Below are 13,700 nucleotides of genomic sequence, written 5' to 3' on the forward strand. Positions count from 1 at the left end.
ACACACGCACACCTCAGGACTGTCAGCATGTCACAACTGATACTTACAGCACATTTCCAGGTGGACTTGGGTTATCTGTTATTACATGGCAAGATGCATCTGATAGCCAGACAAACATAAGTGAATATTGGTGGTTCTCAAACATACATTGAGTTCCTCATATACTGTATGTGTCCAGTAGGGAAATTCACATGCATTGAATCTTGGATGACACTGTAACTACGTGGTGCAATGTACTTTGTAGCATTTTTGTGTATTAAAATTTTGTGCAGAATTGACACCTGTAGTTTACAAATTGTTAACTCCTCTGGTTTCTACAGTTGCAAGCTGACTTAAAGACTTATTGTTTGTGTTGAGATCTGTGGCACATTGCTCTCACATATCACTCACTCTGCTGACTTCATAGCTAATCCCCTCAGGGGTCTGGCCACACAGTACCAGCCACCAAACAACACAATTAGCTACATGCAATCACAAAAGTAAAGGATTCTACAAGCAAACATGTATCCATTCTCGGTCAGCCACACACAGCCCAACACAGGGTTTCCTTCTGTCGAGCATTTTAAGATCATCAAATTACATATTTGCAGTTTTTAGTTTTACCTCATGTAATTATACACCCTAACATGGCGTTTATCGTTGTTAGGCTATTTAAATGTAGAACCTGTGTTTTCCGCATAAGTCAGCATTCGGGGGTTACATCACTTTAGAAAGAAAATGCTGTGGAATTTAATTTAAACTGCTTTACCGTTTTATTTTTTTGCTCAAGGCATATCAGTCATTTCCTGAGCTCTAATGAACTTTTAGCTATAAGCCTACACTCGATTTGTTTAAATAAGAAACAACAGAAACGGGCATAAAGGCATATAGTTATAAATTAACTCGTTAGGAAAAGATACGTCTTAGTAAAGTCACCACAACGACAGACACATGATCTAGTCTGTGCCAGTCTTTCCACGCGGTGGAATACCTTCTACCATCAGCATAACCTTTCTGCCCCCGGCTCATCCATCACAGCGATGGCACTGCCAGACGTGTGCCCATGTGTATTCATCAGCCGGAGGTAATGGGCCCTAGCTGCATGAACCTCTGATTTACAGCACCGCTCTCCTGTCAGTCTTAATGACGGTGCAACAGGCCGCCGATGGAGGAACAGGTGCCTCTTCCTGAATAGAATGCAGAGTGATGCCGCAGCTGAACGCCATGGGTGATTATGTTTTGTTCCTCCATAAGTGCTCATTTGCAGCATTGTGATAATAGAACATCACGATGAATGGGTAATAGTGCTCTTGGATGTATGGCTCAGACCTCCTGTTAGGATATCTCAAAGGGGCCTTATCCCATTTAGCATGCAGTCACAATATATGCCTCACTCCTAACAGATGTGGGTGCATGGACGCACATTAAGCCAACCGCCTGGACACACACTACAGTCGGTCATTTGATCGCTTTGATTACAAGAGGGCTACGTTTCTCAAGCACGTAGGCTAATGGGTATCCGGTGTAGATACAAAAACACATTGTTTGACAACAACGGGTGATTTTATGCACTCACGTCCCTGGGCTCGCTCTATATCTCTGAGGGAATGCTGCATCACGCACTGCATAACCGACCAGTCACGGGCGCGTACGCTTTGTGCCAGTATACCCTTCACAAACCACGCTATACTTTTTTTCAGAGAGCAGGGGAGAGATAAGAATGGGCAAATCCGAAAGCCAAATGGACATCATGGAAAAATCTACCAAACCAGGAAAGCGCCGTTGGACTGTTGCGGAGATCGGACTATCCGTGTTGTTGTTGCTGGTCAGTTGCGCTCTGGCCGGTCTTATAGTCCTGTACACATCTGCTCTGAAAGGTAAGAACGTGTGCAACCACGGAGCAAGTCATCATGCCTATCTGATCCAGATAATGTTAATTAGCATAATAGCATATTAAATGTACATTTTAAATAGAGTAATTTTGACTGTTGGAATGCATCGATGAATTGATCCACACCAGCCACTGCTAAGTAAACTTTCTTAATGCATAACAGGCAGTCGATTCTGTTAAAAGCTCATATATAATTCAGTAAGACGCTAAAGTAAATGTCCTCCCTGTTTTGTTTTTGATCGTTACCAATGCAGAGCGAAGTAACAGACCAGGTGTGTCCAGGAACTCAGTCTCTGAAGGTAAGTCTAGGCACCTGGCGTTTCCTCCACACACTATGTGGCGTCAGAGGAATTCTCTGATCTATGTGGCCCCTTCATTCTCTTCCCTGCCTCATCAGCAGAGTCAGACAAAAGTGAGAGTTAAGGCCAGTGCTGACACAGCCCATTCCTTTCTGTACCAGATAGGCAGGCAGACAGACAGACAGACAGACAGACAGACAGACAGACAGACAGACAGACAGACAGACAGACATACAGGCAGACAGACAGACATACAGGCAGACAGACAGGCAGACATGTTCAGCTTTGATAAGACCACATGCTAATGAAAGCTCAAGCCTAAATTGTGTTTTTAAACCAGTAAACCACGGACTGGTTGCTACTGTATCTAATGCCTAATGACTATGTTGTTTCCAGGGCAGCTGTATCGCTCCAGCATCAACAATGTGTGCACAACTCCGGAGTGTGTGACAGCAGGTGCCAAACAGAGCGTCCGTGCCGCTGGTCAACAACAACGTTTCTGTTCTCCAATGAGATAAAACGCCTCACAGATAATGTTCAAAACACAAAAATCGAAACCAAAAAATGGCCACGATACAATAAAACGAGAATTCCCTTTGATGTATCGGTTCGATCAACCTCCCTCTTTTCATTCTCTCCCTCTTTCTGTCCTCGTCCCACTTTTTCCACCACCTCTCATTTCTTCTTCTCCTCCTATTTGCTTCTCCTCTTTTTCTCTCACCCTCCATCTTTTTGCCACCTCTCCCATCCTCTCTGTCTGTCGCCCAGGCGCTCGCCTCCTGCAGAACATGGATGCCACCGTTGAGCCATGTCAGAACTTCTACCAGTACGCTTGCGGGGGCTGGCTGGAGAGCCACGTGATTCCAGAGACCAGCTCTCGCCACAGTGTCTTTGACATCCTGAGAGACAAGCTGGAGATTGTGCTCAAAGGTCAGTCTGGGTGAGTTGCCATAGTAACCCTAAGGTCAGCTGGGCAGGGGCCTGGGACATCTGAACAGAGACCTGCTGGTCAGCTGTTGCTGTGTCTGAAGTGAGAGGGCTTACAGTGGCGTTTTAGTAGAGGTGTTGTCTCATCTTTCATTTATGAGATGGATGAAAACGTTCTGTCAGGGCAGTCTCTCTTCTGCTTGGTTTCTACCAGGTGTTCTTGAGACAGAGAACGAACAGGACCGGGAAGCCATAAGGAAGGCCAAAACCCTCTACACCTCCTGCATGAACGAGAGTAAGTGGTGCACTTGTCAACCTGACTCTGGACAGAGTACTGACTCCTGATGGTCAAAAACGCTGACTGAGACACGAATATCTGTGTGTATGCACGTCTGTTTGGGTGTGTATGTTTGTGTATTCCTCTGTGTGTGTGTGTGTGTGTGTGTGTGTGTGTTTGTGTATTTATGTTTGTGTGTGTTTGCGTTTCTGTCTGTGTGTCTGTCTATGTCGGTGTCTGTGTATGTCGGTGTCTGTGTGTGTGTGTGTGTGTCTGTGTGTTTGTCTGTGTGTGTGTCTGTGTGTTTGTCTGTGTGTGTGTCTGTGTGTGTGTCTGTGTATGTGTCTGTGTGTGTGTCTGTGTGTGTCTCCTGCAGGTCTGATTGAGCAGCGTGACTCCCAGCCCCTCCTCAGGCTCATTGACAGTGTAGGAGACTGGCCTGTTGCCTCAGAGGACTGGAACAGCACCACGGGTACTAAACACACACACTCTCCGTCATCTCTGACAACACAGTTAATTAAAAACACACACGCCCACAGACGTACACACAAACACACTGCGCTTTGAACCACATGAACACGCACATCTGGCTGTTGGAGCCAGATGTGCACATCATGACAGACAGACTGACTGACAGAGAGAAAGAGAGAGAGAGAGAGAGAGTCTGCTAAATGACTAAATGTAAAGAAAGAAGGAAAGAAAGAAAGAAAGAGAAAGAAAGAGAAAGAAAGAGAGAGAGAGACAGGCAGGCAGAAAGAGAGACAGACAGATAGGCCGACAGATCTTTAAGGCGATAGACCTGAGCTGAGCATTCAGGTGTTGTGATTAGGGGCGTGTTGAGTGGGCAGAGCAGGTTCTCAATCAGGACTGTGACCGCTTCTTAAAATAGCGTCTCCTGACTGCTGACTGTGTAATTACATGTAATCATAAGAGCATGGTTCAAACAGAATTAACCACGCATCAGTGCATCTGCAGACACAGATTCATGGTTGCTGAGGAGCAACGGGAGGAAGGGTTGCTCTAGGTTCTAAGAGGTAGTTAGCTGGTCTTTGTAAACATTTCCTTGTTAAATGGGTTGCACAATATCGCATTAACGCCACTGTTGTACCTCTCAATCAACTAAACATGTCCAGTCTGTAAAGCATTACATTTATGCTTCATTGAATCTCAAGTTTAATGCACTGTACTCCTGTTCTGTCCTCGCGAGTCATTATCCTTTATGAGTACATGACTCTGAAGGTGTGCTAGTGTGAGGGTTTGATGTTCCTGATGTTTCCCTCAGAGGAGGCCTGGAGTCTGGAGGACACGCTGGTCAAACTCACCTCTCGCTTCCACAAGAAGGTGCTGCTGGACATGTACGTGTGGACGGACGACCGCGACTCAAGCCGCCACATCATCTATGTGAGTAGAGCACAGGGTCCGCGTGACAGCACAGGGTCCGTGTGACAGCACAGGGTCCGTTTGACAGCACAGCACAGGGTCCGCGTGACAGCACAGCACAGGGTCCGTGTGACAGCACAGCACAGGGTCCGTGTGACAGCACAGGGTCCGTGTGACAGCACAGCACAGGGTCCGTGTGACAGCACAGCACAGGGTCCGTGTGACAGCACAGCACAGGGTCCGTGTGACAGCACAGCACAGGGTCCGCGTGACAGCACAGCACAGGGTCCGTGTGACAGCACAGCACAGGGTCCGTGTGACAGCACAGGGTCTATGTGACAGCACAGGGTCCGTGTGACAGCACAGGGTCCTCAGAGTGACAGCAATGAGCCACAGGTCCAACAACAATCAGTATTTATTAACAGTTTGCAGCTGTAGACACTGGAGGAGTTTCACGTGATTTTGTCAGGTGTTGTTTCTGCACAAATCATTCAAATGCACACAGACAGTTCACTGCACACTGATGCACCTTTCTGTGGTCTTTTGGGCCACTGTCCAGAGTAGTATGACTGTGGTGAGCTAACCCCTGCTGTTTTGACAGATCGACCAGCCTGGACTGGGAATGCCATCCAGAGACTACTACTATAACGATGGAAACTACAAAAAGGTAACTTTCCAAGAGTGTTGTTTTATTTTAGCAGACACTTTTGCTTAAAAGCGAAGTGCAAGTGCATATGACAAGAACAGCAGAAAATCAAGGACCTAAAGGGGCACAGGTTAAACTGTATTTGTCTGGTTAGTGTCACTGTATTTTTATCCGACACAGTGAAACAATAACAGGAAATAAAGTACGATTGTTGAAATGCTGTTTGTTTATCACAGTGACTCCCAGACAATGGGAAAACAGGAACATCACTATGTATGTGTGTGTGTGTGTGTCTGTATTCAGGTACGAGAGGCCTACTTACAGTTCATGGTTTCCATGGCGAAGATCGCACGTGAGGACCGGAACTTGACCCAGGATGACGAGCGTGTGTGGGAGGAAATGCTGCAGGTGTTGGAGCTGGAGACAGACATTGCCAACGTGAGTATCCAGTCTCCTTGCACCCTAACAGAAAGTACATTAGCAAGACGGGACAAAGAAAGTAGACATCATGATACATCTAGCCCCTCCCCTTACTTAACCAAGTAGAGACAGTCAGAAATACAGTATGCTTGTCAAAAAAAGAGTAATACAATTCTGTATGGTGCATCATATATGAATGACATAAAGAATTGGTCTTTATTCTCCAATGAGAGTCAACTGAACTTTTTATGATTCATCTCTATACAGTATAAGATATACTGTACATCTCTGTATACAAGGTATATCGGACGTCCTAGCATGCCTGCTGTGTTGTTGTGTGTTGTCAAGGCGACGTCCCCAGCCGAGGAGAGGCAGGACGTCACCGTGCTCTACAACAAGATGACCCTCAGCGAGCTCCAGGACACCTTCAGTCTCAACGTAGGTGCAGTCTGCTCCCCTCCACCCCAGTCACTTGCCCTCTGCTCCCCTCCATCCCAGTCACTGGCCCTCTGCTCCCCTCCATCCCGGTCACTGGCCCTCTGCTCCCCTCCACCCCAGTCACTGGCCCTCTGCTCCCCTCCATCCCAGTCACTGGCCCTCTGCTCCCCTCCATCCTGGTCACTGGCCCTCTGCTCCCCTCCACCCCAGTCACTGGCCCTCTGCTCCCCTCCACCCCGGCCACTGGCCCTCTACTCCCCTCCATCCCAGTCACTGGCCCTCTGCTCCCCTCCACCCCGGCCACTGGCCCTCTGCTCCCCTCCATCCCAGTCACTGGCCCTCTGCTCCCCTCCACCCCGGTCACTGGCCCTCTGCTCCCCTCCACCCCGGTCACTGGCCCTCTGCTCCCCTCCACCCCAGTCACTGGCCCTCTACTCCCCTCCACCCCGGTCACTGGCCCTCTACTCCCCTCCACCCCGGTCACTGGCCCTCTGCTCCCCTCCACCCCGGTCACTGGCCCTGGAAGTCCTGGAGAAACACTTAAAACATTGTTTTTCTTCTGTGATATCTGTTCAAATCCAGTCTGTAGTACGTTCTGCATGAGGACACACTAAGGCTCGAGTGTGTTGAAACTGGTCGTGCCTGGTTGCAACACTTGGCTCAAACGTAGCTCCGTTCTGTTAAGGGCTTCAACTGGACCCGCTTCGTCCAAGGAATACTGTCCAGCGTGGACGTTGAGCTGCAGCAGGACGAGGAGGTGGTTGTGTACAGCGCCCCCTACCTTGAAAAGATGAACAGCGTTCTCTCCAAACACAGTGTCAGGTCAGATGGAAGAACTCAGCGGTAGCATGTTGTGTGGGCCACAGAACGGGCCAGATTATCATCATGGTCACGGTCATTTACGTTTGTGTGTGGATGGGTTTGGATCAATGTCTGCATGGACGCGTGTGTTCATGTGTGCGTTCATGTGTGCGCGTATCATTCACGAGAATATGAACGGACTCCAACAGAACCATCCAGAACTACCTGACGTGGCAGCTCATCACTGAGAGAGTCAGCAGCTTGAGCCGGCGTTTCAAGGATGCCAGGTCTCAGTACAGGAAGGTGAGACGAGATTAGAGACGAGATTGAGACGACAGTATTAGGAGGAAGACTTCCTCATTAGGAACACATGACGACGCATTCGTTTTCACAAGGCATATGGTACTGGAAGATTGACACTTGTGACTTGTCTGTGTGTGTGTTTGTGTGGGTGCGTGTTTCTGTGTGAGTATGTGTGTGTGTGTATGTGAGTATGTGTGTGTGACCGTGTGTGTTTGTGTGTATCTGTGTCTGTGCTTGTGTGTCCGTGTGTGTACTTGGCTAGGCTCTCTATGGGACCACTGTGGAGGAAGCACGTTGGCGGGACTGTGTGCGTTATGTTCAGAGCAGCATGGAGAATGCCGTTGGAGCCCTCTATGTACGGGAGACCTTCGCTGGGGAGAGCAAGCGCATGGTGAGTCACGGCCCCGGATAGGAGGCAGACAAAGCAGGAAACTCTCCCTCTGGCTCTGCCATTACTGTACAGCACTGCCACAACACTAGCTTAGTCTGCTGAAAGGGAACCATTATTGTCAGCAGCACAGAGGCTTTTGTCCGTTCAGCTTCACGTCTGCCAAATAAGAAATGGGAACAATATACAGTTTCATGTTAAAACAAGTCAATACATTGAATTTATATTAACTAATTTTTACAAGATGCTGTATAGATTAGTCACACGGTTTGTGTTTTACTTGAAACATCTGTCGTGATTTACTAAGATTTAATTTGATTTGATCTACATTTGAACTTGGCTGTTGTGCGCAGGTGAGCGATCTCATCAGTAAGATCCAGGAAGCGTATGTGGAGACTCTGGAGGAGCTGAGCTGGATGGATGGCCCCTCCAAGGAGAAGGCCAGAGAGAAGGTACAAACAGCGCAGGGGGAAAACTCTCAAACTGTGAAACAAGAAAATGTGTTTCAACAATAAGCAAGTCTGCCCGGAAGTCCCTGTGTTGTTCACTGTGTCTCTGAGCCTGGCACCCTGCTGCTTCCTCATCCAGGCCATGGCCATAAAGGAGCACATTGGATACCCGGACCATATTCTGGAAGACAGCAATCAGAAGCTGGACCAGGAGTATGCCCATGTAAGGGAGACTGTTTTACACACCTCTCACTTCTCTCCTCCACCCAAGGATTACCTGAGTTTATTTTCCCCTTTGGGATTGTACAGGTTTTATTACACCATATCACAGAGCAGTTTGGAGGGAAAGAAGAAGGTGTGTCTCAAGCAATAACTCTTGTTGGGTAGATAAGGGAAGACGTACAAGGATATGGAAAGTGTGTTGATTTAAAATGGGGACGGACATTTTACTTAACTTTCAAAGGGGGGCCTGATAGAGCGAGCTTCAGAATTACTGCCGTAGCGGCCATGGAGAGGTGCAGATGATCTGTCATCAAGTGTGGTTTGGATAATCGGGGTTCCCTCCTTCCTTCAGTTGAATTTCAGCGAGGAAAACTACTTTGAGAACATCCTGGAGAACCTTGAAGCCGAAGCCCACAAGAGTCTTAAGAAGCTTCGTGAGCCTGTGGACCCTGACCTGTAAGCTGCCCGGCATCATGGTCAACACTGACAGTGCACAACACAAGAACACACTCCCAGCTTCCCCTACACGATTACTTGGGGAAGCAGCCAGTCTGCTCATTGGGACTTGTCTTAGGATAGATGCTTTGCTTTTGGGGAACAGGGTTGGGTATCTGGATTTGATAGCACACGTGTCATTAACTCAAATACATGATCCTGCATCAGTGCGTTGAGACATGCAGAAGTGAGTGACGAGACACTGAGTGTGGCGTTCTCTTTCTTCTAACCAAGGTGGATCATCGGTGCTGCCGTGGTGAACGCCTTTTACTCGCCAAACAGAAACCAGATTGGTAAGACTCTGAGACCATGCCACAGCCCGCCGCGCCACATACAGGCTGTGCATCCGAACCAGATGATTTGAACTGATATGAGTCTGCTTATGTGTCAGACTGAGTGCCTCAGTGCTGCTATCACCTCATTCAGAACTATGATTGCCTGTAATGACATCCTTCCACTGTTGATAGAATAAACTAGTTTCAGGCTCCAGTGAACGCCACCTCTGTGGTTGAGAGACAAGAGAGGTTTTGTGGCGCCACAATGCATGCGATTCAGACAATGTTTCAGTAATACTGCACTGCTAGTTTGATGATAATAGGCTGTGGTGATTTTAGGCCAAAGCTGGATCTTGTTCCCTTCATTTGCTGGGTAATGTGTGTGTGCGCGGGTGTGTGTCTTACTGGGTTGTGTGTCTGTGCATGCATGTTCCTATGCGTGTGTGTGCGCTTGTGTGTGCCACATGTACACCATGTCTGATTTGTCATCTCTTCATCCAGTCTTCCCAGCTGGAATCCTGCAGCCTCCCTTCTTCAGCAAGAAGCAGCTTCAGGCTCTCAACTTTGGGGGGATTGGGATGGTGATTGGACATGAGATCACCCATGGCTTTGATGACAATGGTGGGGCATCTGTGGTAGTGCAAAGCACATTATGGAACTGATTACAACTGTGCATGCTTTGCCAAGCGTTCACATGCTTGTGTAGTGACTCCAGTCCTCTATCCTGTGACGCAGGGCGTAACTTTGACAAGGATGGTAACATGCTGAACTGGTGGAGTAACTACTCAGCAGAGCACTTCAAGGACCAGTCACAGTGCATGGTTCAACAGTATGGTAACTTCCACTGGAAGCTCGCAGGGGGACAAAATGTAAGTTCTCCGAGTTCGAAGACTGTTGTACGTGTGGGTGTGTGTGCGTGCTTGCGTGTGCACGTGTTTGCGCGTGACACGTATGTGTGTTTCCTCAGGTCAGTGGAATCAGCACCTTGGGGGAGAACATCGCTGATAATGGAGGAGTTCGACAAGCTTACAAGGTCTGATGTGCACACAGTGATTCTGAATTGATATCCCCATCTCATCAACCTGTTAGACATCGCTTTGTCACCAAAACAAACCTGTGTCTGTGTGTGACCACAGGCCTATCTGAAGTGGGTCGAGAGAGAGGGAGAGGAGCCCCGTTTGCCTGGTCTGGACATGGACCATAAGCAGCTGTTTTTTCTGAACTTTGCCCAAGTGAGTAAAAAGTCTTGAAGTAATGAATGACCTCCTTTTTTTTTGTCCCAACAACCAATTGATGCACTCGGCAGGCGTCCTGCTGGCCCTGCTGTTTGTGACATCTCATGAAGGGCACGGGGAAAAGCTCGAAATTCTTGGTTTTCTGAAAATAAACAACTGTGCAAAGGGGTTTGGCAACATGCAATTCAACCAACCGCGTATCATGATTTTGGATGGAGACTACTTATGTAAGGGTCAACCATCTCTGCCAAAATAAAGAGAAATGTGGTGCCAGACAAAATATACAGCCCAGAAAACAGTGTGTGGCTGTGTTAGACTCTGCAGCCAAAGCAAGTCAAAAGCCTGTTACAAATCGGTACAACAGCCACACAGAGTTCCTGCTGGGATTATGGACTTAGGCAGCCGTGCAAAGCTGCGAAAAAAAAAACAAGCTTGCTCTCTCAAGCATATTATCTTCACTTTATGGGAAGGATTTAGAGGGAGTAGTATCCATTAAATATTATTCCTTAAAGGTTCAGTCCGCTAAATTTATGAGAAATAGCACAAAACAAACAGAATGGTCTGCTTTGATCAAACCTGAACTAATGTATGTCTCCCCTAGGTGTGGTGTGGTGCCTATCGGCCTGAATACGCCAGCCAGTCTATCAAAACAGACTCCCACAGTCCCCTAGAATACAGGTATGGACCTACTGTCATTGAAGAAGTATCCTAAAACACAGCAACATATTTAGGAAGTAAATTTTTGTGTTGGATATTTCAAATGCTTAATGTGCCTGAATGTGATTTCCCTGTGTAATATAAACACGTGAATTGCCCCAGGAGTGTCAATCCTACTGCAACTGGAGAAGATGTTGTTGACAGAGGTCTGCTACTGTCTCTCTCTTCTCTCACAGGGTACTTGGCTCCCTGCAGAACTTTGGTGCTTTTGCCGAAGCATTCCAGTGCAAAAAAGGCACTCCCATGAACCCTGAGTCCAAGTGTCGGGTGTGGTAGTCCTCTTCTGCCCTCCCTGTGGTATTTCTTGACAGGGGGCAGTGGAACACAAGAGAACAGTTAGCTACCCACCAGTGTTCCACACACCTCACAGACATGTCCTGCCTCAGAGCTTGTCTCATTTATTTACATGGCAGGGGAGGGGGGAGGGGGAGGGGGAAGGGGGGAGGGGGGAGAGGGGAGGGGGGGAGGGTGGTTACTGGGTTAAATACAGAGACATTCACACCAATGTGCAAATATTCAGTATCAATTGACTGCTTGGATTACAGTCCAGCTTCATTGCTCCAAACAGACTCATACTGCAACACGGCAGGAGAACACCTGCTTGAGTGTGTGTGTGGCTTCTCAACTTAGAACTTTAGTTAACTTGTTGGCAAGTGGATTAGCTGTGTACTGTACCACTGTGGTTGGTGCCTGGTTTATAGGACGCGTATGAAGGCACCTTCAAATCGGGGAAAATTAAGACCTTGTGGAATATTGTACACTTTAGGGCTATTGCCTGACTTTAAATGTTTTGACCGCCTTTAAAAAGAAATGATGCCCTGAAGTTATCAAACCTACTTGGGTTTTCTGTCAAGTCACAGGGAAATACTCAATCCTTTGAAGTCCACAAGTGGCTAACAGTAGGGTTAGGGTTAGACAGAAACAGTAGGTCTTTGTGCTCCAAAACAGTTGTTGTGCCGACGGGAACGAAGCATAAACACTAGGTCTCTTATAACAGCACAAGGAGGAAGGCTGGAGCTGGACAGAGTCACACACGCTCGCTTGGCTTTGTTCAGTTTCATTTCCTTTGAAATGAAACAATTCACCTGAAGACTTAAAGACTGTTAGAAATCATTTGCAGCTTTAATAGACATATTGAAAATGTAAAAGTTGAAAATGTTTTTGTTTTTTTTTGCTGCTGTGTGACTCGTAGACGATACTGTGTCTATCGGAGATGTGCTTGCAAAGATATTTAGTGTTTGTTTAGTGAAATAGCCTTGAACTATATCGTTTGGAATTTGTTCCTGATGTTCAGCCAAGGAGAGTATTTAATTCATGATGGATACACAATACTCACAATAACCTCAAGATCATGTCGTGACAATTGAGGTAGATTTACAGCTAATTTCATAATTTAGCTGACACCACAAATACTGTCAGAGAGGGCATTGTGATTGTTAAGTCCAAGTCTATGAAACAATTTTAATATTCCTTGCATAGATAGAAAACAGACTACCCACAATGTAATATAGGTTTTTTTCACAGGCATCACTTGGTGTGTGTCTCTGGCTGTAGGGTAGACCACCTGTCTCAAACAGATGCTTCTCTGAATTAGCCTCAGCTGGTGTTACAGCTGCAAAACAGGACTTGTTATCCGAAACGAGATTGAAGTTGGCGATTTACACACGGGCACATACACACAGACACACAGACACGCACAGACAGATATCCACACAAACGTACACATCACACGCTCACACACACACACACACTCGACTATTTCTGTGTTTGGAGAACACTGTCTCGTATCATTAGTCACGTCTGTGTTCCTACATAGAGACCAGTGGCTGTTGCTTTGACCTGGACCAGATCTCCAGAGCTCCTTTCACTGTGCTCTTGAACATGTTCCTAATGATGGTTCATATTCTGCGTGAGCTACCCTGGGCTGCCAGAGAGACCTGATAGTGGCTTCATCACACTTCCTTGGAGTGAGAAATGAAATCAGAAACATGTCACACATTCTGAAGGTTTTTAGTGAGCTACAGAAATGGATGTATACATAAATGCGTCAGCCGTGATTGAACACATAAAACATCCTTTGAAAGAGTAGCTCCATTCAGGCTTCAGGCTTGAACTAGACTCTGAGAGCTGAGGATCGGAACACCACTTAGAGGTTGAGTTAGGGATGTGTAGAGAAAATGATAGGGGAAAAGAACCCATAAAGCTTGTGAATGAGAAAGGCTGTCGACCGGAGCAGGGGGACGCAGGGACTACTGGGTAAACACTTGGGGGAGGAAAATGGCTTCTCATTACAGGAGCGGTCAAGGCCAGGACTGTTATTTTCTACCTTGATGAACCAGTAATGAAAGCGAAACTGAAGAGCAGAACATGAGAGTGAGAGAAGAGCTACCTGGCAGCATGTTTAAAAGGGGGACGTGTTAGCTGGCCACCACTTTGGACATAGGAAATGTTGTTTTGGACAGCGATCTTTGAAACATAAGAACAGTCACTGACATCGATGTTTCTGGAAGCCTTGGTCACTTGAACATGACTGTTATGTGTCTCATTCGAGACTGATG

General features: G+C 47.1%; 1 protein-coding gene across 1 annotated transcript; it reads left to right on the forward strand.

Annotated features, from left to right (window-relative positions):
* The first annotated feature begins 1,690 nt into the window (after window positions 1-1,690).
* mmel1 (membrane metalloendopeptidase like 1) lies at window positions 1,691-11,518 on the forward strand. Its single transcript, XM_084705343.1, has 23 exons — window positions 1,691-1,856; window positions 2,125-2,169; window positions 2,566-2,625; window positions 2,938-3,099; window positions 3,311-3,391; window positions 3,750-3,845; window positions 4,656-4,774; window positions 5,355-5,420; window positions 5,703-5,837; window positions 6,168-6,257; window positions 6,943-7,079; window positions 7,268-7,361; window positions 7,624-7,752; window positions 8,103-8,201; window positions 8,338-8,421; window positions 8,773-8,876; window positions 9,150-9,208; window positions 9,692-9,811; window positions 9,926-10,059; window positions 10,158-10,223; window positions 10,327-10,422; window positions 11,027-11,103; window positions 11,319-11,518. Exons 1-23 carry the CDS (start codon window positions 1,700-1,702, stop codon window positions 11,416-11,418), a joined length of 2,310 nt encoding a protein of 769 aa, XP_084561469.1. The 5' UTR covers window positions 1,691-1,699; the 3' UTR covers window positions 11,419-11,518.
* The last annotated feature ends 2,182 nt before the right edge of the window (window positions 11,519-13,700 follow it).

This window comes from Hypomesus nipponensis, chromosome 9 (assembly GCF_054491055.1).
Source record: "Hypomesus nipponensis isolate SF chromosome 9, ASM5449105v1, whole genome shotgun sequence".
Lineage (NCBI taxonomy): Eukaryota > Metazoa > Chordata > Actinopteri > Osmeriformes > Osmeridae > Hypomesus > Hypomesus nipponensis.

What these genes read in the sequence shown, in the direction of transcription:
- mmel1 (XM_084705343.1), top strand. Translation starts at nt 1,700, where the DNA reads ATGGGCAAATCCGAAAGCCAAATGGACATCATGGAAAAATCTACCAAA. An exon ending in CAGGAACTCAGTCTCTGAAG is followed by an intron (nt 2,170 to 2,565) that starts GTAAGTCTAGGC and finishes TGTTGTTTCCAG; the next exon opens with GGCAGCTGTATCGCTCCAGC. An exon ending in TGGACCAGGAGTATGCCCAT is followed by an intron (nt 8,422 to 8,772) that starts GTAAGGGAGACT and finishes TCCTTCCTTCAG; the next exon opens with TTGAATTTCAGCGAGGAAAA.